This window comes from Neodiprion lecontei, chromosome 2 (assembly GCF_021901455.1).
Source record: "Neodiprion lecontei isolate iyNeoLeco1 chromosome 2, iyNeoLeco1.1, whole genome shotgun sequence".
Classification (NCBI taxonomy): domain Eukaryota; kingdom Metazoa; phylum Arthropoda; class Insecta; order Hymenoptera; family Diprionidae; genus Neodiprion; species Neodiprion lecontei.
Genome location: NC_060261.1, coordinates 35380714 through 35403738, shown reverse-complemented (window position 1 = coordinate 35403738; position 23025 = coordinate 35380714). Strand labels below are relative to the sequence as shown.

Sequence of the window (23025 nt, the reverse complement as noted above, 5' to 3'; positions counted from 1 at the left end):
GAACATGTCAGAATTTCAAAAAAATTTTTTGATCGTGTCAGTCACTGTTTTAAAAATCTTTAGAAAATTAATTGTTAAATAAACAATTGATAACAACTTTTTTTTACCATTTCGTATTTTTTTTTAAATTCTATGGAGCTTTCCGCGTAATTTGAAAAAAAAATATATATTGTATCTAATTTTTTGCCAAAGTTATGAATTTTTGAAAAAAATGGGAGTCTAATTTGTTATTGTTAATAAAAAATCGAATTTTGCATTATGAGATTCGCGCTTTGGCACAAAAATCTAACTCCTCACACACAATCCACATGCCAAATTAAAAGAATATCTGAGAGATGACTGATCCGATTGACGCGGAATAGCCCTTATGCGGGCAAACTGTCAAAATCAGGATCCCGTCAGAGACACGTTCTAACCGATTGTGAGCGCTGTTCCGCACGAAAATCCTTTGATGGACCGTCGAACGAAAGATTGTGTCCGTGCGTGCTCAACGTCTGCACATACACACAAATACGCAGTACTGACTGGCTAGGGCATTCGTGTACGCAAATATGTCAAGTCTGTACGCAACTTCATGAATTTCTTTTAGGTAGATCATGACTATAGCGTGTCGTGAATATCGTTGAAACACACCCTTCTAAGCCATATGGTCACATCTGCGCCAACACGTACACAACTTTTGGGTGAGCAGCATTTGTGTTTTACGCTCGACTCAGGTAAAAATTGTACATGTGTTGGTGCAGGCAATGCCCGTACGGTTTGGAAGGGTCCGTTTCAACAGGTATTTACGGTATATTTTCACGTCGTTTCGTGTAATATAGTGAATACTTGTCTAGTTTGGAATTTGGATTTTCGCAGATTATGAGCATGCGGGTATACCTATTATTTGTTCATAATATGGCCAAAACGATAATATTAATAATTGTGAATACCAATCATGTTTACATTTGAAAAATCGTAAAAAATGAGTTAAATCGTGAATTGAAGGAATATCCTTAACGCCTTATTCGATTTATTTCTGAACTCTGTGTGGCTCGTTTTGAGAGCGTGTATCATAAATTGTACGTACCTTTCTCACCGATAGCTGTACATGCTAGAGTTGTTTAGTCTCTGTTCATCGAATGGTAACAATTATCGTTCACGATGTTTCTTTATCTTCACTCAGTTTCATACTCTACACGAATCTATTTCGTTAAACTCATTTTTGAGGAATTAACATTTTGTTCATCAATCCGATCAGCGCAAAAGAACCTTCAGTTCGATTTGGCAATTCGGAGTCATTCGTATTAATCCAGGGCAATCTCAATTCAAATGGGTTCAGATCATCTAATTGAAGCTTCAGCGAAGAGAAGGTGTTTCGAATATGAAGTTATTTAATCACAAACTTCGTGTCTATGATATAATTTGCATTGCTGTGCGTGGCGAAGGCTTGGTAACTAGGCTGACGTCACTATACCTACCAGCTTTCATGCGAATGAGCCTTGAGGGGCAGGTGGTCGAGGAACAAAGATTTTCCCGCCAAATTTCCGGTATTCATAATGGCGACCGTTAGGCCGTTGAACGTGTCATAGCGTCGGCTAACAGGGAGAGGGGACCGCGGGGCAAATTCCTTTAGTCTATGCCTGCATCGAGCTCTGCTTGGTTGGTATACTGTCAACACGTTTTAACGGGGTGTTTTTTTTATTTTCTCCGAACTAAGTAAACATGAACTAATGAATCCGGTTCGTGACCGTTGTTTTTTTTGCACCAAATTTTTGTTGAAAATTATTTCGAAAAAATGTATGTTCAAGTGAGAAGTATTAACGGCGAGAGAAATGTCGTTTTAAACATTTCGAAACTAACGACTGTCGATGAATTCAAGGTAATAAAAAAAACCACAATAATATTATGACAATAATGATTCTTAACCAACAAACGAGTATTATCTATATTGCCACGCGTACTTAGCTAGTGATAAATATCAGGAACAAGGTAACCTCACTCGGAAACTTTCACAAATTTTGCTAAAGAACAAAGGGATGTGGTCTGAGTTGATATTTATTTCTCGATTCCAAACTTCTCAAGAGCTGCATAAGACTGCGAATATGGTTGATCATAATATTCCAATTATAGTTCACGACTCTTGGTAATCCAGGTTGTTCGCTTATTAACTAAAGTCACCAGGTGTTAAAAAAGCCGTTAAATTTCAAATGAATAGGTCATCCAAATGCGGAGAGTAATTTTATCAGTCCATTATCAAGCCGGAGCTTGAGATAAGCAGCTGTATTTATTTAATTTGGCAAATATCTCAAACGAATGCGACCTAATTAACAATGTTAGCACGATATCAAATGAATACATTACTGAGGCTTTTTCAAATTTAATCTTAATCGAAGCTTCATGTTCCCGACACTTGTTGCAATAATTTTTTCTCAGGATATGGTTGCAAAGGAGATGCTGGTGCAGCCAGAATATCAGCGACTATTTTATCGTGGCAAACAGCTAGAAAATGGCTACAAACTTTTCGACTACAATGTTAATTTAAACGACGTTATTCAATTGATGGTAAAAGCTGTTGCTGACGAATCGTCTGAAGAAAAATCCACAGATAGCTATAGCGAGAATGAAAACACCGATGATAAAGAAGAAATTGAAGACAATGCTGTTGAGGCTGAAAGTCGATACTATAAAGTTGGGGACTCCATAGACTGCATGGATCTGGTTTACGGGGCTTGGTTTGAGGCTAATATAACCCAAATACTAAAGAGAGAAAATAATTTAGTATACCGAGTGAAGTGGGATGCAGAAGAGGATGGAGATGCTTTTGACGTCGATGAAAAACATATCAGACCTCGTGCACATAGATTAATAGATTTTGGTGATTTGGAAATTGGCCAACGTGTCATGATTAATTACAATATTGAATTACCCAGGGAAATTGGTTATTGGTATGATTTGAAGATTGTCAAGATACATAAGACTAGAACAGTAGAACAGTTAACTGGCACATTGTATGTAGGAAGGTAATTATATATTTTACATCAAAGATGTTACAGAAAATCGTAATCTCATAAAAAATTGTGCTGCTTATCCAGAATACATTTTTTACTATCTACAGAGATCGGCTGCCTCTTGAAGATCGTAGAGTGAATCCAAAAGGTGAAATTTTTGCGATAGAGGAACCAAAGTTAATTCGTGATCGTACTCAGGAAGAAAATGAACAGGTCCCAAACAGCGGAACGAGGCGTAGAATTCCAGCTTATTGCGCAAGCTGTATGGATAATCCAGGTAGAGACTGTCGGGAATGTGGCTGTCGTGTTTGCTCGGGTAAAGAAGATGCTCATCTGCTTTTATTATGCGACGAATGTGATTGTGCCTATCATCTTGGCTGTTTGAACCCACCTTTAACTAGTATTCCTACTGAGGATGAATGGTACTGCCCAGAATGTAAAAATGATGAAAATGAAATAGTCAAGGTAAACAGCTTGTGAGATTACTAAATACTTTGAAATTAAAAATGATGTATATTTCTGATGTCCGTTATTGCGATTTATAATCTTTTCAATTTCTTTTCAACTTTCCATCCTCTTTTAGGCTGGAGATAAACTAAAGCAGAGCAAAAAAAAATCAAAAGCAATAGGAGGCGAGCAGGATGGAAAACGTGATTGGGGAAAAGGAATGGCATGTGTCGGAAGAACTAGAGAATGCACTTTAGTACCTCCCAATCACCGAGGACCTGTACCTGGAGTAGAAGTTGGTACTTGTTGGAAATTTAGATTGCAGGTAAAAATCATTTTGCTCTTAAAAAATTTGATTGATGTGACGCCATATGAACCAAAACAAATATGAGGGTTAAATTTATTACTAGGCATCTGAAGCAGGAGTACATAGGCCACATGTAGCTGGAATTCATGGGCGAGAAACAGACTGTGCCTACTCGCTTGTTCTATCAGGTGGTTATGAGGATGACATTGATAATGGGGACGAGTTTCTTTACACAGGCTCAGGTGGTCGAGATCTCTCAGGTACTATTCAATTGAAACTTCTTGTACCATAAGTGACAATCATTGTGTAGTTGTATAATAATTGAAAAAACTTGTAAAGGAAACAAAAGAACTGCTGAGCAGAGCTGTGATCAGACATTAACACGGATGAACAAAGCTTTGGCCTTAAACTGTAACGCGAAGTTAAACAACATAGACGGTGCTGAAGCTAAAGATTGGAGAGGTGGAATTCCTGTTAGAGTTGTACGCAATTACAAGCTTGCTAAACACAGTAAATACGCGCCAGTGGATGGTAATAGGTGCGTTTCGATAACGTAGATAAAATAAAACGATGTCCTTCAGGATTTTGATTTAGTAAAAAAATTTTGATTATCCTTTCCAGGTATGATGGCATATACAAAGTGGTTAAATATTATCCACAAAAAGGTAAAAGTGGATTCAGTGTATGGCGATATGTTCTACGAAGGGATGATCCTGCACCTGCTCCTTGGACTCGAGAAGGCAAACGCCGCATAGATGCTCTAGGTTTAGAAATGCTTTATCCCGATGGTTACTTGGAAGCAACCAAAAAGGCAGATGGAAAAAAACGCAGTAAGCGTGGTGCTCTAAAAGAAAGTAACCCTTGTACTTCTGACGAGGAGGTACCTGCTGAAAAACGACAAAAGAGGGAGGGCTACAGGCTAGAAAAAGACCTGTTTGATCTGATAAGGAAAGATGAAGTAAACACAAAACTTTGGGATGAGTGTCGGACAGTTTTGCCTGAAGGAAAAGTTCCATTCTTACGACGTGTTTCCGAAAGGTAGGTCCAATTGATCATATTTTCTAACATGTTCAAATATTCTACATTAATATTCAAATTGTAATCTAATTCGTCAACTTCTTGTTTTACAGATTTATGTGCGTTTGTTGTCAAGAGATCGTTTATCGTCCTGTAACCACACCTTGTGCTCACAACATTTGTTTCAGCTGTTTGAAACGTAGTTTTTCTGCGGGAGTATATTCGTGTCCATCTTGTCGTCACCCTCTTGAGAGTAATTACCGAATGATAGAAAATGAAACATTAGCTTCTGTACTGCTTTCACTGTACCCAGGTTATCAGGCCGGAAGATAACAAAAGGTTCTTTAAACGACATTGCAAAAAATTGACGAATAATGTCTTGACAATTCACCGGAGTCGTGATTACTTAAAACAATTGCTAATACTTTAAAATTCCGTTACTGACGATACATGCGATACTTTTAATGGAAAATTGCCGTGGTTTTTTAACTGATTCGATTTTCTTCGTTTATTTCATTTTTTCTCATTTGTATATAAATGTATGACAACCAGAAACCGTTTCGCACGACGATATTACTAGATATCGATTATAATCTTTAACCAGACATCGATAACATTTAATTCGAAGTTCTAGTTAATGTGCAGACTAAATCATAGATTAATTACCTATATTACCCTTACTATCGTTGCTACTGTCGAACAAATATTTCATCTTACCGATTGAGTCAGTGGAGAACTCCCATAATAATTAATAACTCATTAATATTCGATCTCTGATCTGGCAAATATTTTCTTATTACTTGGACCAGAGTTTATTATGTCTGATCGTGAAGCTTAAGTCTTAATAAATACATAATAGGACAGTTTATAGAATATGCTGAATAGCGAATGATGAAATATTAATCAATTGCTGAGCCGATAATAAACGAATCTTTATTTTTTCACACACAAACAAATTTAATCCAATTTATTTTACCATCCTTATATTACCCACGTTTAATCCCAGGTGCCTAACAATACGTTAAGAATTTTTATCAGATTCTCTCTGGGCAATTGTAGGGACAGTTTCGCTAATCCAATCTAAGTACTGTTTGTTTCCATTGTGAATCTGCAACATTGATTATTTTAGTTTAATAATTCTCTCTTATTTTGTTTGATTAAGAAAGAATAAATAGTCTCTATTTTGCATGCAATTAATATATGTAAATCATCCGTGAACAAATCTTCAAAACTGAGTATCATAACGAACAGGATAAATGATTTAGATAACGATAACTATGGGAACCTCATATTTACGGGTAAAGATATGACTTCGCAAACTTCATACGGATGATTTTCTCTGTAAAAGAAATTTTGAAATGAGGAAATCGATAATTCAAACTTTGAATACTACGTCATTCATCACGAATTACTTACTTGACGAATTTGGTCAATGCATCGACAATTTCAGTTCTGGTTTTAATCATCTGCAAATTACATTGAGAAATATTAGAGATTATTGGTAATTGCAATTAATTATTTTTGAAGCCAAAATGTTTAGGGGTTTGTTGTCGATGATCGAAGAATGAAACGGAGCATGGGTATTGCTATTTTTTAATAAAAAATTCTTACCAACAGCAGTTCTTGATCTTCATTAATTTCGTCTTTCCACTCGTATCTGAAATTTATACAAATAATATTGGGTTACATTCATTTCTCGGTAAAATTATAAAACGGACACTACTAACAGCTGACTGAATGCAAAACAAAAAAATTAAGAGATAGTATTATTTTATTGCAGTGTTGTACGTACATTGAAGTGATTTGGGGTATGATATTGACGCAGGCAGCTAATTTATTTTTGACGAGTCCGCTATACAAAGAAAGACGATGTTGGATAAGAAATAATACAACATTGAGCAAGGTAAAAGTGAATTCAGTGGTAAATAATCGAGATCAATATTACCGAGAAATATTTTTCGCAACTTCGTTGGACGGTACTGTAACGTAAGCAACCGAGTGTATTCCAGACATATTATTCACTGTACTGCACCCTAATAGACGGATATTTCGAACGAAGGCTGATAGCATTAAAAACTTGAGAACAGCTGATGTATGTGACATTTAACACCGGTATAATGTCTAATGTAATGCGTAGCGTTCGTTCAAAGGAATGAACCTACGTCATGTGATACACTGTGTATAGTAAAGATGGTACAGATCAGAGTGTTGATATAGTGGCGGTTTCACGTAGTTGTTAAGATTGGCGTAGATGTCGCCACCGCATAGAAGACCTTCCATGAGAGCTCGATACGAGGGCTTAGCTCTATCGTGATTGGTCGTCAACTTCTTACCACTTATTACTTTCAACGAGTTCGGAGTTTGGCCTAAGTATTACCAGTTTCAAACTCGACGTCGGTGCGTGGCGATACCGCGATTTTAATTAACTCGACTGAACTCGCGAAAGCTACGCTTTGATCACATTATCAACACAAAGTATTGGACATAAGCTGACTGTGAGTTTAAATATCAACAACATTCTAATTCTCTATTCAAATACGAAACAATACACGAACAATTTTTATGGCACGTCGCATAGCAGTTACAATCAATATTAGATGCAGTTGTAACATCCACTCATAATTTTGAATAAAATTCTTGAAATTTTAGTATTAATCAATATCTGTTTCATCAAAGTGACATCTGGTGATGTGGACATCGCTCTGATCTCTACAGTAAATTGTAAATGTAAACATAACTGACAACCCTGGTAAACATTACGCTGGACGCAGAGAGAGATACGCAAAGAAATTGTGTCAAAAACAATATGGAGACAGACATAGAATCAGTTTTCTATCTGTTTCTTTACGGTTTTTGCAACATTTTCTGTACGTTTCTATCCGCGTCTAACGAAATTTTTACTAGGGAAACAATCGAGGGTCGAGACGCCATACTGTCACTTGTTGCTCAGATTCTGAATCAAGCCGCGGCGGTTTATCTTCTTTTTAATGTTGAAAAATATAGCAATCTGCAATACAATGGTGAACCTTTTTCAAAGTTTTCATCCCACCTGTGTAGCGGATGTCAAGGTAGATTAATCTGTAACGCAAAGTTGCAATATGTTTGCAGAACTGCTGTGAGTAATTTTAAACGGATATCAACACGAAATTATCATAGGTTCCGACTGATGCGCGGTTGTAACGATAATTTATTCATGCATTGATATGTATGGGTACAACTGTTTTTATACCGACTATAAAACGTGGATTTCCTATTCCAAATTGTAGCAAAATGTACTTTCACGCGCAAAGAATTCACTGAATATGTTGAGAGCTGTATACTAATAATAATAACTGAATATAAGCTTATAAGGAGGTTCTAGTCATTCTAGTGGTACAAGAATAAAAATTTCAAATTTGTTGAAATTTTGTATATTGATTAAGCTTGACCTCTTGAATGCTGTTTCTGAAGTTTCACAGCGATTCACAACTTCAGAGACAAGTGCTTGTAAACTAAAATTACCAGTTTCTCGATTCGATCAACATTGCATCTTATGGAGATTGGCAATCTTCCAAAAGTTTTGGTCTTCTGACGAGATAATAAAAAATTAAACTCGAGCAAAACTCACAACATTTCTTAAGGAAGGGTTGAATCAATGATATGTGTAAAAATTTGGGGATAAAAATACTTTTTAAATGAGACATTGATAATTTTATTTCGAAAAAAGAGATTTGGCAACGTCGCACATATGGATAGCTTGGTTGATGTTAAGTTAGCGTCACCATCACTGAACTACAATAAATTTCAGTGGTCAACTGGTCACCATATCCTTTTAGTTCTTCGGATAATCCATACAGCGTTGCCAAATCTCAACGGATAATACGTGAGTAAAGTGAGTAAAACATTCAAATTTTATTCCAGTTGATTTGACTGGTGCACTTCCTGTAGAACCTCCAACGACGGTGAAACATCTCGCAGTAATTACAATATCCCGTGCAGAGATCATTGCGACGCGGCATGGGTAGGTTGCATGATTTTTAAAGTGCTATTTGGTTGTCCAGGTTTTCGACTTAGTGACTTTTAACTTTCAGGACTAATGTTTCGTAGTTCTGGCTGTTAAGGTCCTCCACCTGGTGGACCTTGACCTCCATGACAAGCGGTCCATAGTTCTGGCTGTCCAGGTCCTTGACCTGATGACTTTTGACCTTCCGGACTAATTTTCAAGTTTACAAGTTTGATTATTGAAAACGTCATGTTTTGTACTATCAAATCAATATGCATGCTTCAGATAACATTTTAAATCGGATAAAAAACCGAACGATCAGGATCAACAAATTGTAATTGATGACTGGTTGGCATAGTATACATAGGAATAACGTCGTTCAATTAGAGCTAAAATTACTGTGCGTCGTGTATCAAATCTGTTAGCACTTAGCTGATTCTGTCTATAATTTATAAATGTACAATTAATTGTAAATGAAAAAGAATGGTTCAAGACTATTTTGATTGACGATTGCCGAGTCAACGGTATGCATTTTACAAGTCAGCGATGGCGACACTACTGGTATCGTTCGTGAAAAATCCTATTACCAACGTCAGTTTTCACAAGACATTTCGGGCGCAATTTGACGTAGCAAATACCAACTTGGTATCAGGCGAACATATTGATTCAAGAGCCTGTAGTCACAGACTTCGCTTTAGATCAAGATGGTTGCGCTTACGGTCACTAAAAAACAGCCATCCAACGGCCAATACAGGTTACTGTAACAAGGCGGGTGGGGCTTTCCCTCATCTGCGTCACATACCCATGCATTCTTACATTCAAATTACCGTCCGTCGCTATATTCGTCTTTGATCCGACTACCTCTTGGCGCTATATCTTGTGGCTCTTGGCCTGACATATTTACCTGATATTGAGTCGTGGTAACTTACGTGCCCGTAAAAGCGCCCAACAGTTTGAGATTCCGGTTCTTTTTTAACAAACGGGCATTATCTTTGACGTTAAACTCAAGAATCTGATTCGTTACCGTTAGCGACTTCTTAACGAATTATTCATGGGGAGAGCATGAGATGATTCGAGATCTCGGTATATTTATGAACATGACTGTTGCTACTTGTTGCGTTAAATCTCGAACGACTTAACCGATATACTTATTTTGGGAAAGTAAACATGGTGTGATTGCAAACAAAAAAGTTAGTTCTGACCACTTCGTAGACTAAATAAGTTATAACTGGTATACGTAAGCCGCCAAAGGCTAGGATGACATTCTTGTAGAACTTTTCTGCAAATACTTGGAATGAACATATTTTATGTGTATAAACTCATATTGCACTTATTTATAAATTGGTATTTATTAATTACAATATTGCCGTATGAACTACCGTGAAATTTACAAATCGAATGATATTTTATTCCAGTCGTATGCATAGGTACGATTTTTTTAAATTCAATTTTGACGAGCGATTCGTGTGTAATTCATAATACACGTCGGCTCGACTAAATACATGAAGTGCCGAGCTATGATGCCAACTCTGCTTTCACAATCTTTTGTAATAGTTTCATTATACTTCGAAGTACAGATACATATTTGGGTGATACGTATACAATACGCAGTTTCCCCGACCAATGGTGATAATTTTCCAGATACAGTAGAATAAACGCTACGCTTCTAAATTACAGCAATATCAACCGTATTATTTTAGAATAAATTTAACGGAGCTACGCTTTATAGTTTATATATGGCGGACAGCTCACGATCAATATGGCTTTGAACTGGGAGGGAAAAGACTATTATACACTTTTCTTTCGCATAAATATCATGTATAATCACGTATGATTTCGGTGTCTATTATTAACAAATATGCGACATCTCAAGTCTGCCACGAAACAGACAATTTTTTTTTATCATCTTAACTGCTTGCTCTAAAGAGTTTAAATCCGTTTTATACACTGTATAATTCACTTTGAAGTCTGTAGTCTGTAACACTCGCGAAAAATTCCGTTCCCCATGGATATAATACAACCCAGTGTTAACGGGTTTTCACGCAAATTTTCCCGTGTAGGCGTGCAGGGGTGCAGGAAACGAAGCCTCTGTTAAAATCGTGATTCCACAAAAGTAACACGTTTTACGGAACAGCTGGAGTTGCCCTCCGCGGAGGGCAACCCCTAATGCTATACAGATATCTCTTGAATCTGAACTCTTTTCTTAATGCCGGTAGTGGTCAAAGAGCTGGTCGTCCTCGTGGGTGGTTTAGGTGGCACAGGATCCTTCTGGGGAGGAGTTCCATGCTCCTTAACGATCTTCACGTTTTTTCTGAGACTTTCGTCCCGAAGAAGCCGCTGCTCTGGCATAGTAGACGAGGGTGGTGGGGGACTGGAGCGTGCCAGGGTTGTGTACGAGGGTGGAGGCTCCTCGGACCTTGTGTCCTCGTTTGAGTCGCGCGAGGAGGGCCGCGTCGTCATCGGTACCGACTCTTGATGGCCGTTCGGGGTGCACTCGCTAGCCGCTCTTTTTTTCTCTCTATCTCTCTGATAGTAAATACCAGCAAATATCATCATGTTCAGTATCAAAAGGATGCATCCAACCCCGACGGTTATCGCCAGGGCAGTTGTTGTGCTGTAGTAGTGGCGAGACGCCAGTCTCTGGAGAAGCTCCGTCTCGTCGTGTCTCTCTCTGACTCTCTCCTCGCCGTCTATCACGCCGCTAGACGGTGACCCGATCTCGGAGGTCGCGTCTTCGCCAATGGTTGAGCTGCACTCGGTCGTCGACAGAGACGTCGTCACCGTGTTGCCGGGAAGAAGTATCGGTGTGTGCCACTCGTCGCGCACTGGTCCTGATATAAATTTAACGTCGTCGTATTAGTTTTCGAGTTCAGACTTTATTTGCACGGCAAATAATATTTACTGAAATATTATACGCACCCGCGTAGAGGTGGTCTCCTCTCTCGCGGAAATGATGATGCCGCATTGTCACGTCGTCATCTCCAGGTTGGTGTAACTGTGGTATCAGGTTTAGCCAGACCGCCATTTTATGTCCCCGATAGTGGCTCTTCATTTTCGGTTTGAGAGCTGAGAAAATTATGATTTTTTTTTCAACGTGTAACATATTTTCGACTTGATTCTATTTATACAATTGTATACATCTAATCAGTAATCATAGACCGCAAATGAACGATGGAGTAACGGTGGGAGAGAAAAATCATAATTGATAATGGATTAGCGCGGTTCACTTTTACCTATTGTAAGATACTGTTGCGATCCGGTTTCGTACTGCTCCCATGTCAGACCTCGAAACCTGGTCTTCTCTTTGACCGTTCCATAATCTACGGAGTCGACGTTTCGCGGTTCGTTGGGGTTTCCGGTTTTGGCAAAGTTTGAAAAAAATGTAAGAACAGCCTCGGCGACGCCCTGATCCTGGCGGCTGTAGTTCTGGGGGAAAAAGGTACCTCCGGATACGAGTGGGAGTCCAAAAACGTAGGGTATATCCTCGCCCCTCACGCTTCCCAGTCGCTGGAAAAAATTAATATTATAAAATGTTTCGTATACACTTTTGGTACAATCTACTTATATGGCTTTCAGCATCGACGCAATGTTATTATCCAGATCCTGTGGTTTATCTTGCCTGCAGGTAATCGCTGTCTTTCGTCTGATAGTTGAAATGGTAAAAAAAAGTCTTGGCACCCCTCCTGGCGTGATAAAATGCAACCCTCATCAGCGGAGCCACGGTGTGACCGTCACTCAGTGCCTCCATCGTCGAGTCTCGTATGTTAATTGGGTGTAGGACAGGCTTGTCCCAGTCCGTATACTCGTTCCTCACAGCCGAGAATATCTCGTTCAAGTGGTAGACGTAGGCGTTGCGGACGAACGTTCGGAGCACTCGGTTTCTTTGCTCCTCCTCGAAGCCATACTGAATATCGTTCGCGTTGAAGTCGAGGTAACTCTCGGCCGTCGTAACGCCGAGAATCAGTGGTATCGTCACAAAACTACCGCTGTCTCTCTCCATGTCGTGGCTTGGGTCAGGACTGTTCACGTCGATCGGTAATCCTGGACCAATCCGCGGCATGAACCTAGCATAAAACCGAAAATATTTTTAAACAACGAATAGCACCATTTCAACTCAATTAATTCTTCCGGAACCCGTTCACATGATGAGAATGAGTGGCATGTAGCTACTAATTATTATACCTTGTTTCGGGTAGTTCTACTTCCATTAGATTTTGTAAGGGAACTTCGCGAAGGCAATCGGCGATGTCGGCTTCGGTTTCAACTGCACATTCGAATTGCTCCCCGACTTTCACCCTCAAATCGTCCGGCTCGTGTACTGCTGCCCAGGGGCTTAGGGCGGAACCGCTGAGAAGAACCAGCCGATGAAACAAATCTGTGAAACGAGCGATTACACATGACATATTTTTAAAATTGAATTTATGTTCCATATTTCTGATGTTAAAAATTAATCTCACGTCAAAGAGTTTTGTGGTTTTTGTTACAATTAATTACACCATGTACAGTAATTTAGGCGCTTGACGGGGTATCTATTCACAATCGAAGTTAGATTTAGAGTCGTATAAAATTTCTAATAGCATAATGAAGCGAACGATACAAGTGTATTCTTTCGTTCACGTTAACTATTTTATTTGTAAACCAGTTGAAGCAGCTTTTGTGCAAAGACCCGGTTGTGAGTTACGCGATTCAAAAACCTGTAGGATAGTAACGAATAGGACCATAAAACAAAGCAGATTCCGCCCAAGATGGAATCAAGAGAAAGCTGAACGGATCCGCCGGAAGAGTACCGGAAGTACTCGTGGTACACCGGAGAGCAGTCGGGAGTTATAAGCTGTTTGCCGTAATTCTTTACAGCCGGATGTACGGGAAATGGGTGTGTACCTATATATTACTCGGTGAATAACTGTACATCCACCCGTCTGTCGCCTCGTTGTAAAGGATCCTTACATATTTGTATTCGTGGAAAAATAAGTAGAATTGGACCTTCAAAACAAATGAAAAATTTTACTAGACGCAGCTAACTCCGTTACAGCAAAAATTGTGCAAGCATGGCGTGTCAAATCGTTCGGTCAAAAGTTGAGAGAGTTTGTTGAATGATCGAAAAAGTTATAGGTTTGCTACAATATGAAAAAGTTTATCGATACTTGTATTAACTTTTTTGTGTATAAGTCCAACAAATTGTTGATCTTTTTATAAGCTCCAAGTTTAAATGTACGTTTTACTCCATTATACTTTCGTATTTAATTGAAAGTCTCTAAATCTCTTTAAATAGTTCATATTGTGTACGGCATAAAGTGCGCGAGCATTTCTAATTATTATAAACCCAACAGTTTCCCAGAGATAACCCGCGTTATTGGAGCAATTTGCGTTTTATACCTTTGCCGTAGGGCGCCAGAAGTAGGAGATTGGCGAGAGCCGCCCCAGTGTCGTGTCCAACTAGGGTGATCCTGGTCGGGTCGCCGCCAAAGGCGCCGATGTTATCGCGCACCCATCGGAGCCCCATAGCAATGTCCTTGAGGGCAAGATTACCTCCGGAACCGTCCGTTGTGTCTGGACCAGGACGAGTCCTTAGGAATCCTGAAAACATGGGAAATATTTGCACCATGCACAAAAGACTAAGCTCAACAGCAAAAGCCTCTATTATATATCATAACCCCATCGTCAAGTGCAAAATGTACCTAATATACCAAGCCGGTAGTTCAGTGTTACGACGATCACGTGACCAGCACTTGCCAATACCGAGCCGTCGTAGGGATTTCCGGAACCCCATTCAAAGCTCTCACCGTGTACGTAAACGATCACTGCGTAGGGTGCCTCGAGTCCTCGGGAACCTGATATGTGTCAGACGATACGGCACATTATTTATTTTCAATTTTTGGTATACGATCAGGCCGAGGTGAAATTCAAATAGGAATTTTCAAATAACGCACGTGAAAGTTTTCACGGAATTATCTGAACTCACTCACAAATCTTCATATTATCTTTTCGCAAATTGTTATAGCTTCATCAAAGCAAATATTTTGTAATCCATACTAATCTACTATAACATAAGTATATATTATTCAAAATCTATTTTCGGATTTATTAAAATCGTAAGCAAAAAGTATTGAAAGACATACACTGAATCAGTTTTCATGTGTGACGCAGTTAGTGTGGTTAATTTTCATACTGCACGTACGTATTGTTACAGTATATGTTGTAGCGAAGTTCGGTCTTTATACGTGCGACGTGAAGCATATTATGTAGCAATTATTTAATTAATCAACCTAATTACAACGTAGAATGCAATTCATGTGTATATTCTTACCGCTTCCAGGTATGTAGAGATTCAAGAAGAGGCAATCCTCGCTTTGATTCCCGAGCAGCGGAAGAAGGCGTTTCAGCTGGAGAAATCTTCCCCGTGGCATCGTCCCCAGAGCAATTGTCCGATTGGTTACGTCCGGGTAGTTTTGGGGACAAACTAAGCCAAAGGTATCCGCGAGTTTGACACCCGCCCAAGTCAGCGGAGGCCTCGGCGATCTGAAACGGAGTTTTTCTACGGGGGGTGCTGCGTATGGAATGCCGCGGAAGACTTCGACCGGGTCCAGGTGCCGACCGTTAGGTTCCTGAAAAATCCCCCCCAACCGTCTATGTAAGTACAATTAATTGATGCCAGAATGGCTGGTTCGCAATTTGAATTCCTGCGGGATGGAGATTATTATTTATCGCACTGGGGACGAACCTGCAGGATTCCCCTTATCTGTCCGCTTTTGGTCTCAACGATTCGGGAGGCGTACCGAGTCGGGGACTGAGAGCTGCTCGAGGCAATGAATGTTATCGAGGCGAATATTATGAGGTGATTTAAAACGTTGAGGAAGGTTGCTCTCAGTACCGAAGCCAGCAGCACCTCGGCCGCCGGCTGGCATCGCAGTGGCATTGCAGCATTTGTCAGCAACCACCATCCCGTAAACACCAATCAATTATTCAACCTGGCCCCAGAAGCCCCGAGCTGTAGTCTTATGTAGAAACATTTCACGCTCGTTACTCTGACTCGCGACTTGGACTACAACATATAAATTAACATGTCCATTTTGTTTCTTCCCGTTCCAAGTCTTACGGTATATAATTAATTTATCAACATGAGCGGTGAGGCTTACCTCTTATATATTGTAGCAAGAAACGTGCTGAGAGAGGTTTTAGTGCTTCGACGTCATTGAGTGAAATTGGTCTAGAAACATGTTGAATAAGTTACCATTTTGCGGCAGACGTTTCGCGTGTCTGGAGGGCATCTGGAACAGAAAGTGGTATATGGATGAAGTTTATTCCGAAGGATATTGTACGCGATAAAGTAATCGGAAACGTTCGGAAGTTGTGGAAGATGCAACTAACGTAATTCGTTGTGGCAACTCTTGTGCCGAGGAAACTTTACGATACCGTGGTTATACGTATATATATATATATATATATATATATATATACAGGTCGAGTCATCGATCTTCGAACTTTCCGATTATATTTAAAGTCACATTAGCAAAATTAAACATCGCGGCTACGTGTACGTGATTCTATACGTATGTACGATGACCTATATTAATAACGCGAGAGAAACAAGAAGCTTTGATCATTTTCCCAAACCTTCACTGGTTTCTTTTCAATATACAATTTATCCAAATACATACGTAACGAAGCGCTATACGTATGCATATGCATGTATAATACGTATAAGGATTGGCTATGAACTCAACAATAAAGTTTATGACATAAGCTTCAAAGCAAAGATCCAACCATGAGCTAGAACGACGTGAACGTATAACTATTCTATTGTGGCGCAGAGTATCGTATAAGATGGGTTGGAAGGGTGCCCGAAAATTGTTTGAGAAAACAGATGTATGTGGGTGAAATTTCTGCAACAATGCGCAACGTTGGCGCTTTGTTAGCCATTTTATGGCTAGCTATTTCACACGATGAACGGGGCGACGGAGAGCGGGCCGTAATATTGGCAGTTTTATCGAATCCCGGGAGAATAAAAAACGATTGAAACGGTCTTTCCATTATTCTCAACCGCGATATATCAGCGGTAATATTTTCTCGGGATCCTATTTTCACTCGCAGAGTCAGCCGGCCAATAAATACCCGAACGATTCTTTCGAATATTCATACGCGTTACTGATATTCGCAGATTGTGTAATTTGACGATTCGAACACGTTCGAATTTTGAACGGTTGGTACCACTGTCAGGATCGATAGCTCGCCTGCGACATGTAACGTTGGTACGCCTGCGCTCGCCGCGAGTCAGACACGTCGATAGCTTCGCACCGGTCCACAGTGGCAGGTGGAATGGTGACGAGCAAGTGCTCGTGTTCTGTCTTTACTTGAGAAATAAACACTTTATTCGTACAACGGCGACATATCGGGACGGGATCGCCTCTGAGAGATTCGTCACAGATATTCAATTCTCGAGGTAATAACATTTTTCATACCCTATTCCAATTCCTCTGGTGAAATTTACCTTTTGGAACAAACCGTGTCGTCTTGACAGTTTTCGGCCTCGTCTCTCTATCCTTACGGAATTCGGTTATCGCTCACCGCGCGTTTGTTTTCCATGAAAAAGTGTCACTTACGTTATTTGGATGGTTTTCTTCACGCCTGTGAAGTAGTTTTTACCGTTTCAATAGGAAATGATGAACTTAACCTTCAAATTTTCACGGGCGTTGGGAATTTTTTCAAATTCTCACTGTAGTCACTTCTTTCTTTAACTCATTATTTGAGTTACTTTTTTTGGTCTGACACTGTTCAAGTATGCTGAAACTTTGTTTGATTTACAATTGTTGCGAGTCAGATTCCGATTTTCTAGCTGGATTATTCATTCAGTGTTCTTTATCCGAAGAGTTCGATATGATTTTATCACATGTAAAACTTGAAATGTTGAATGTAATTTTATAAAACTTTAATTCAAGAAATTTACTGATTTTTGTTCCAAATTTTGCACTGTATGAGTTAAATTGATACGAACAATTTGAAGGAACGGATTATTCAAAGTTCACTACTTGAAGTGTTTGCTATGTTGTGTGACGGCAAAGCTGTAACAACAATCTACAAAGAATCTGTCACGTCTGGTCAGACTGATCTACACTATTTAATATAATAATTTCGTGAATTTATTTGAAAAAATTGGTAAAGCAGTGAAAAGTTCAAACTGTGTAAAATTATCTCTTTAAATTGAGTTTATCTTATTTAACAAGTTGACTGATATCCGACACGTTGAATAATGTTTCACGAAAGAACATGTACATATTGTAAACAGACATCGTGAGTATTACATAAAGGCTCTTTTTTCTTCAATTGTATTAAAGATGCAGTTACTATCATGACTCATTCATTAGTCATTTTGCCCATTTCTACGTGTCGAGCTACCTGCTATCAGTGCTGAGTGTTGCTTATTGAATTCCAGGTGTATAAGATAAAATCATCACCATGTCGACCTCCGCCATCTACATTCTAGACGTGAAGGGAAAGGTGCTGATATCGAGAAACTACCGTGGCGACATTGAAACTGGGGTCATTGAGAAGTTCATGCCTCTGGTGATGGAGAGAGAAGAGGAGTGCAATCTCACGCCGATTATCCAAACCCCTGAGTGCACTTACTCGTATATAAAGTACAACAATCTGTACATTGTATCTACGACAAGAAAGAACGCTAACATCTCACTTGTATTTGTATTTCTCCACAAAGTGGTCCAAGTAATGCAGGAGTATTTCAAAGAGCTCGAGGAAGAGAGCATTAGAGACAACTTCGTTGTAATTTACGAGCTCCTTGACGAGCTTTTGGACTTTGGCTACCCCCAGACGACGGACAGTAAAATTCTGCAGGAGTACATAACTCAGGAGGGCCACAAGCTTGAGATACAGCCGAGAATACCTATGGCGGTAACCAACGCCGTATCTTGGAGGTCCGAAGGCATTAAGTATCGCAAAAATGAGGTTTTCCTCGATGTCATAGAGTCGGTAAATCTCTTGGCTAACGCAAACGGGAATGTTTTGAGTAGCGAGATAGTCGGGGCGATTAAAATGCGAGTTTACCTATCTGGGATGCCTGAACTGCGTCTGGGACTAAACGACAAGGTTTTGTTCGAGTCGACAGGTCGTGGAAAGTCCAAGTCCGTTGAGCTGGAGGATGTCAAGTTCCATCAGTGCGTCAGGCTTTCGAGATTCGAGAACGACAGGACCATTTCGTTCATACCTCCCGACGGAGAGTTTGAGTTGATGTCGTACCGGCTCAATACCCACGTCAAGCCACTTATTTGGATCGAGTCTGTAATAGAGCGTCATGCTCACAGCCGAGTTGAATACATGATCAAGGCTCGCTCGCAATTCAAGAGAAGATCGACTGCCAACAATGTGGAGATAGTTATTCCAGTGCCAAACGATGCCGATTCGCCAAAATTCAAGACTACCATAGGCAGCGTGAAATATTCTCCGGAACAGAGCGCGATCACGTGGTCTATCAAATCATTCCCTGGTGGAAAGGAGTACCTAATGAGGGCGCATTTTGGGCTGCCCTCTGTCGTCGGAGAAGATGTCGAAGGCAAGCCACCGATACAGGTCAAATTTGAGATTCCATACTTCACCACTTCTGGTATTCAAGTCAGATATTTGAAAATCATTGAAAAGAGTGGGTACCAGGCTCTACCTTGGGTGAGATACATAACACAGAACGGAGACTATCAATTGAGAACTAATTGATTGCAAACCTGGGAGGTAGAAGCCACAAGTATTCCACTTGCACTCCTGATCAAAGGAGGAAAAGTTGGGGACGAAAACTAATTGTATATAATTCGTAAAGCACTGTTTCTCGCTGAGATAATTAGTCGGCTAATTACCCTCCGAGAAGTTAAATACATATATAGTATTAAAGTTGATCAGAGTGACAAAGAAAAAAAACTCTTTAAACTTCTGATCTACTCTGAGCTTTGCTTTCAATTCAAGCTACTAAAAGTCAGCGTTGATATTGTTGTATTCCAAACTTATAGTGAAAATAAAATGCCCTATATAAATATAATAATAATAATAGTATTAACAATGAAACACGGATGTAATAAATTTTTATCTAAATAAATGAGTAGCGACCAGTAAACGTCGACTCGTATACATGCATAAATTTGCGTTAATAGAATAGAAATTTTTTGCCCCCAAATAATCCGTGTCCAATAAATCGTCGGTGGCGAGAGTTATCAAACGAGCCGTATCTTTTTCACCTCGAATTAAGATACCGAGTTTATGGCACTGTTGTACGTATGTACGTAGCTGAAAGATACCAACGTTCGCGCAGAGAGCGTAGCGGCGGTCGCGCGAGCGAATGAAGAACAAAAAATGCTAAACAAAGGTAAAAATGTAGAATCATACTGGACCTTTTTTATCGGCATTACGAGACTCGCATCCTACTAAATGGCCCTGGTATGGAAATTTCACCAACGTACATAAATGCATAATAATGTTATTATATCGTCGGTGGGAAAAACGCGTGGGTTCGCATTCTACGTGTGTCCGTACACAATTACATAAGTTACATGTAGGTGAGAAACGTGCAAGATTAAGGCCGTCAGTTAAGCTTAGCTAATTACTTTATAGGAAATATAAATTCAGTCACGTTCTGTAACCCTCCACCCTCCCGAACCGGGAAAACGCAATTTTCATAACTCTCGGCTAAAAATGTGCTTACCCTTAAAATTTTGTTTTCGTGCATTACTGACGTTATTATAAATGTTTGAAGTAATATAATACAATTTTATTGTTATAGCGTAAAAATATTGACAGTGAGATAAATATTTTCTCTCTAGATTTTCTTCGACTATTACAAATAAGTCTGACATTGATTTCGAAGTTAAACGACGAAGGAAAATGAAGATGAGTTTGAGTCAGTATTGAGAAAACGAATAAACGTTCTAATGTCAAACTTTTTAAAACTTATTGCTCACGATATTAAAAAATGTATTATAATACGCTGTTTAATTTCAAGTTAGAAATATATCTTCATCGAATTGTTTTGCGACTAATTGGTTCGGTTCCCCGAAGGACTCCAATGGGAGAAGTGCCGTACTTGAAAGTATCAGCTATTATATGAGAAAAAGTTACCGGCGTTTAAAATGAATGTAAAAGTTCTTCGGCTGCCTCTGTAATATCAATAAAAGCAGAAGATTGAGCAGTATTCTTAGAGAGTCAATTTGACCTGCTACGGCAGCAGATTCTAATCAGCGCGACCAGTCCCAAAAGAATATATTTCGGTGCAGGCTATTTAGATGGTCGTAATGCGTGCCATAAACATATCGAACATCGTGTGGGGGACGCTTCGGGATTACGCGATTCGTTCTGGTTACCGGGAGATGAAAGTGACGTTTTCAATAGAGGGTAAAGGGCCCTGAAGGCTCGATAAAGAATCCGCGCGAGTTCAATTTTCTTTCGCCGAGATGTGCGGTAAATTCTTCTTCATCCATCCTCTAACCCCCCCCCCCCCCCCCTGTTCTTTTTACTTCCTTTTTCATCTTTTCCCATCATTTTCCTTCTCTTCTCTCGATTTCGGATGTATTACGAGTCCAGATTTGTGATCGGCAACAACGGGTAGAGTATATTCCCGCTTTGAAATGATCGATAAGACTTCCGCTGGTTATTTCTTCGGAATCACCCCTTGCAGTATATGTGTACGCAATACCCACCCGCCATCGCCGATCGGTGAGGTAATACTTGATACTTGTAGAGGAATTCCTGGACCGCCGGGAAAGCCCCAGTCTCCCTGACTGCGCAACGGTCTACTTCGACTACAGCTTGTACTTAGCGCCTGAAATAATTTCACCGGGGGTTCGCAGTCGTTTTCTTACGTATACCCTCAGGGGAGAGAAGCAGTATCTACCAGGGGTCGATCGTCAGCGGTACGGTTAATAATTCACCTGCCACGAGTACTTACTTTAGGTATTTAGACCGAAGTGTCTGCAAGACTGCGAAACCTTAATAAACAGCTTGTACCTACAGGCGTATAAATGAATTTTTGGCTTGAATGGTTCGATCGAGTCAAGTGTAGTTTCGAAATCAACCACGACCTAGATGTTAAAGCACGGTATATATGTATATATATATATATACATATATATATATATATATATATGTATACACATGTCTCGTGCATAGGTATACAGAGCGTAGAAGCGAAAGGCCAAGGTGCGGTTGCCGGAAACCGGGCTCGATATTCAACGTATATAAACCTGTAATAATTCATCGGGACCTCGTTTATTCAATACTCTGCAAACAAACGGCAATCTGCACTCTACCATCGTTGGATTCGTATCATTCGTAAATCGTACGTTATATACTACCTATCAACCACGAAACTCATATTACAACGTATTTTCACCATCCCGCGAGGACGGATGGCGTGATATCGGCAGAGGGCGAAAGAGAGTGTCACCGTTTATTGTAAAAAATTTTTATAAATCGTTACGCTACGGAGGAAAAAGAATACCTGCCGCAATTACGAAGAACGGTAAAATTTAAATTAATCTGAAATTGATTAAGGGAATCGGTGTAATGAGCTAACTTTGAGGAATGGGGGTAATTATACAGATTCAATCAGGATGTGCGATTACTTTCTGTGAAGCTTCGCTTCTTTTCGAAATGCTGATGATAATTAAGTTTATCATTTATAAGCTTAACGATGAGTAGCAATTGCTGGGAATCAGATCGATAAACTAAATATAAGTTTCAATTATTCGTCTGAAATAAATCTATACATTCATGCGACCAACTTCCTGGCTTGAACTGTATAAAAAATTCATCGGTTTCTCAGAAGATAGTTGCAGCCTGATAAAATCTACGAGGGTGAGTTAGTAAAATGCAGTAATAAATACGATTGCATAACGTAATTGACTTGAGTAAGTCTTCGTAGAAGAGGAAAAAAATGCCTCAATCAATATTGATACGAGGTAGCGGTGGACCGCCGCGGTGTATCTTAAAATCCGACGTCGCATCGATAGAATAACAAAAAAGTAGCATCGGGAAGAGAGATAAAGAGCGAAATAGGGGAAAGAAATATAGCACGAGAAAAGAAAAATCTGTGCCGACTAAATCCTCGTATTTCAACGTCGCAATAAACGCGGGGATGGTGGTCGTGTACACACTTTAAGAAAGTCTCCGAATTCACAGCACAGGGTTTCGATATTCGTCACACGGTTCGCGAAAACTCGCTTCATGGTAATAGGACAGGGTTGTTTTTTTTTTTTTTTTATTTCATCCCTTTTTAAAACGCATACAGTGTA

The 23025-nt window shown here is 39.6% G+C and overlaps 4 protein-coding genes across 9 annotated transcripts in view; 2 read left to right on the top strand and 2 right to left on the bottom strand.

The window, feature by feature from the left end:
- Nucleotides 1–1580: 1580 nt before the first annotated feature.
- Nucleotides 1581–9240, top strand: LOC107221245 (E3 ubiquitin-protein ligase UHRF1). The gene is made up of 10 exons (XM_015660161.2): nucleotides 1581–1861; nucleotides 2416–3002; nucleotides 3098–3455; nucleotides 3574–3762; nucleotides 3848–4004; nucleotides 4084–4282; nucleotides 4366–4782; nucleotides 4875–7256; nucleotides 8662–8761; nucleotides 8832–9240. The coding sequence occupies exons 1-8, from the start codon at nucleotides 1778–1780 to the stop codon at nucleotides 5092–5094; spliced, it is 2211 nt and encodes a 736-aa protein (XP_015515647.1). The 5' UTR covers nucleotides 1581–1777; the 3' UTR covers nucleotides 5095–7256; nucleotides 8662–8761; nucleotides 8832–9240.
- Nucleotides 5669–6864, bottom strand: LOC107221244 (divalent-cation tolerance protein CutA). Of its 3 annotated transcripts, none has more exons than XM_046730931.1 (6): nucleotides 6707–6864; nucleotides 6554–6613; nucleotides 6373–6418; nucleotides 6178–6227; nucleotides 6047–6100; nucleotides 5669–5869 (listed from the first exon to the last, which is right to left on the bottom strand). In XM_046730931.1, the coding sequence occupies exons 1-6, from the start codon at nucleotides 6862–6864 to the stop codon at nucleotides 5842–5844; spliced, it is 396 nt and encodes a 131-aa protein (XP_046586887.1). In that variant the 3' UTR covers nucleotides 5669–5841. The 3 variants fall into 3 exon arrangements, with proteins under 3 accessions (XP_046586887.1, XP_015515646.1, XP_046586888.1); XM_015660160.2 differs by having other exon boundaries at nucleotides 6058–6100; XM_046730932.1 differs by lacking the exon at nucleotides 6554–6613 and having other exon boundaries at nucleotides 6058–6100.
- An 838-nt stretch (nucleotides 9241–10078) lies between the features above and the next one.
- LOC107221241 (neuroligin-4, X-linked) overlaps nucleotides 10079–23025 on the bottom strand; it is a 30180-nt gene continuing 17233 nt past the window's right edge. For 3 of the 4 annotated variants that reach the window (XM_046730915.1, XM_046730917.1, XM_046730916.1), the window contains exons 3-12: nucleotides 15880–16011; nucleotides 15465–15785; nucleotides 15051–15348; nucleotides 14422–14574; nucleotides 14120–14320; nucleotides 12926–13118; nucleotides 12363–12807; nucleotides 11977–12250; nucleotides 11663–11809; nucleotides 10079–11574 (exon numbers count right to left, since the gene is read on the bottom strand). In XM_046730915.1, the coding sequence (XP_046586871.1) occupies nucleotides 10913–11574; nucleotides 11663–11809; nucleotides 11977–12250; nucleotides 12363–12807; nucleotides 12926–13118; nucleotides 14120–14320; nucleotides 14422–14574; nucleotides 15051–15348; nucleotides 15465–15659 (2568 nt within the window). In that variant the 5' untranslated portion in view covers nucleotides 15660–15785; nucleotides 15880–16011 and the 3' untranslated portion in view covers nucleotides 10079–10912. Of the gene's footprint in view, nucleotides 11575–11662; nucleotides 11810–11976; nucleotides 12251–12362; nucleotides 12808–12925; nucleotides 13119–14119; nucleotides 14321–14421; nucleotides 14575–15050; nucleotides 15349–15464; nucleotides 15786–15879; nucleotides 16012–16111; nucleotides 16135–23025 lie in introns of those variants that run through there. The other variant, XM_015660158.2, reaches the window with a different exon arrangement.
- LOC107221240 (AP-1 complex subunit mu-1) lies at nucleotides 17031–20927 on the top strand. The gene is made up of 2 exons (XM_015660157.2): nucleotides 17031–17183; nucleotides 18174–20927. The coding sequence occupies exon 2, from the start codon at nucleotides 18197–18199 to the stop codon at nucleotides 19463–19465; it is 1269 nt and encodes a 422-aa protein (XP_015515643.1). The 5' UTR covers nucleotides 17031–17183; nucleotides 18174–18196; the 3' UTR covers nucleotides 19466–20927.

Coding starts and splice junctions, on each gene's coding strand:
- LOC107221244 (XM_015660160.2), bottom strand. CDS start 6,864: ATGTCACATACATCAGCTGTTCTCAAGTTTTTAATGCTATCAGCCTTC. Junction 6,419..6,553: donor ATACCCCAAATCACTTCAAT/GTACGTACAACA, acceptor TATAAATTTCAG/ATACGAGTGGAAAGACGAAA. Junction 6,101..6,177: donor GCATTGACCAAATTCGTCAA/GTAAGTAATTCG, acceptor TTTCTTTTACAG/AGAAAATCATCCGTATGAAG.
- LOC107221245 (XM_015660161.2), top strand. CDS start 1,778: ATGTATGTTCAAGTGAGAAGTATTAACGGCGAGAGAAATGTCGTTTTA. Junction 1,862..2,415: donor CGACTGTCGATGAATTCAAG/GTAATAAAAAAA, acceptor ATTTTTTCTCAG/GATATGGTTGCAAAGGAGAT. Junction 3,763..3,847: donor GTTGGAAATTTAGATTGCAG/GTAAAAATCATT, acceptor ATTTATTACTAG/GCATCTGAAGCAGGAGTACA.
- LOC107221240 (XM_015660157.2), top strand. CDS start 18,197: ATGTCGACCTCCGCCATCTACATTCTAGACGTGAAGGGAAAGGTGCTG.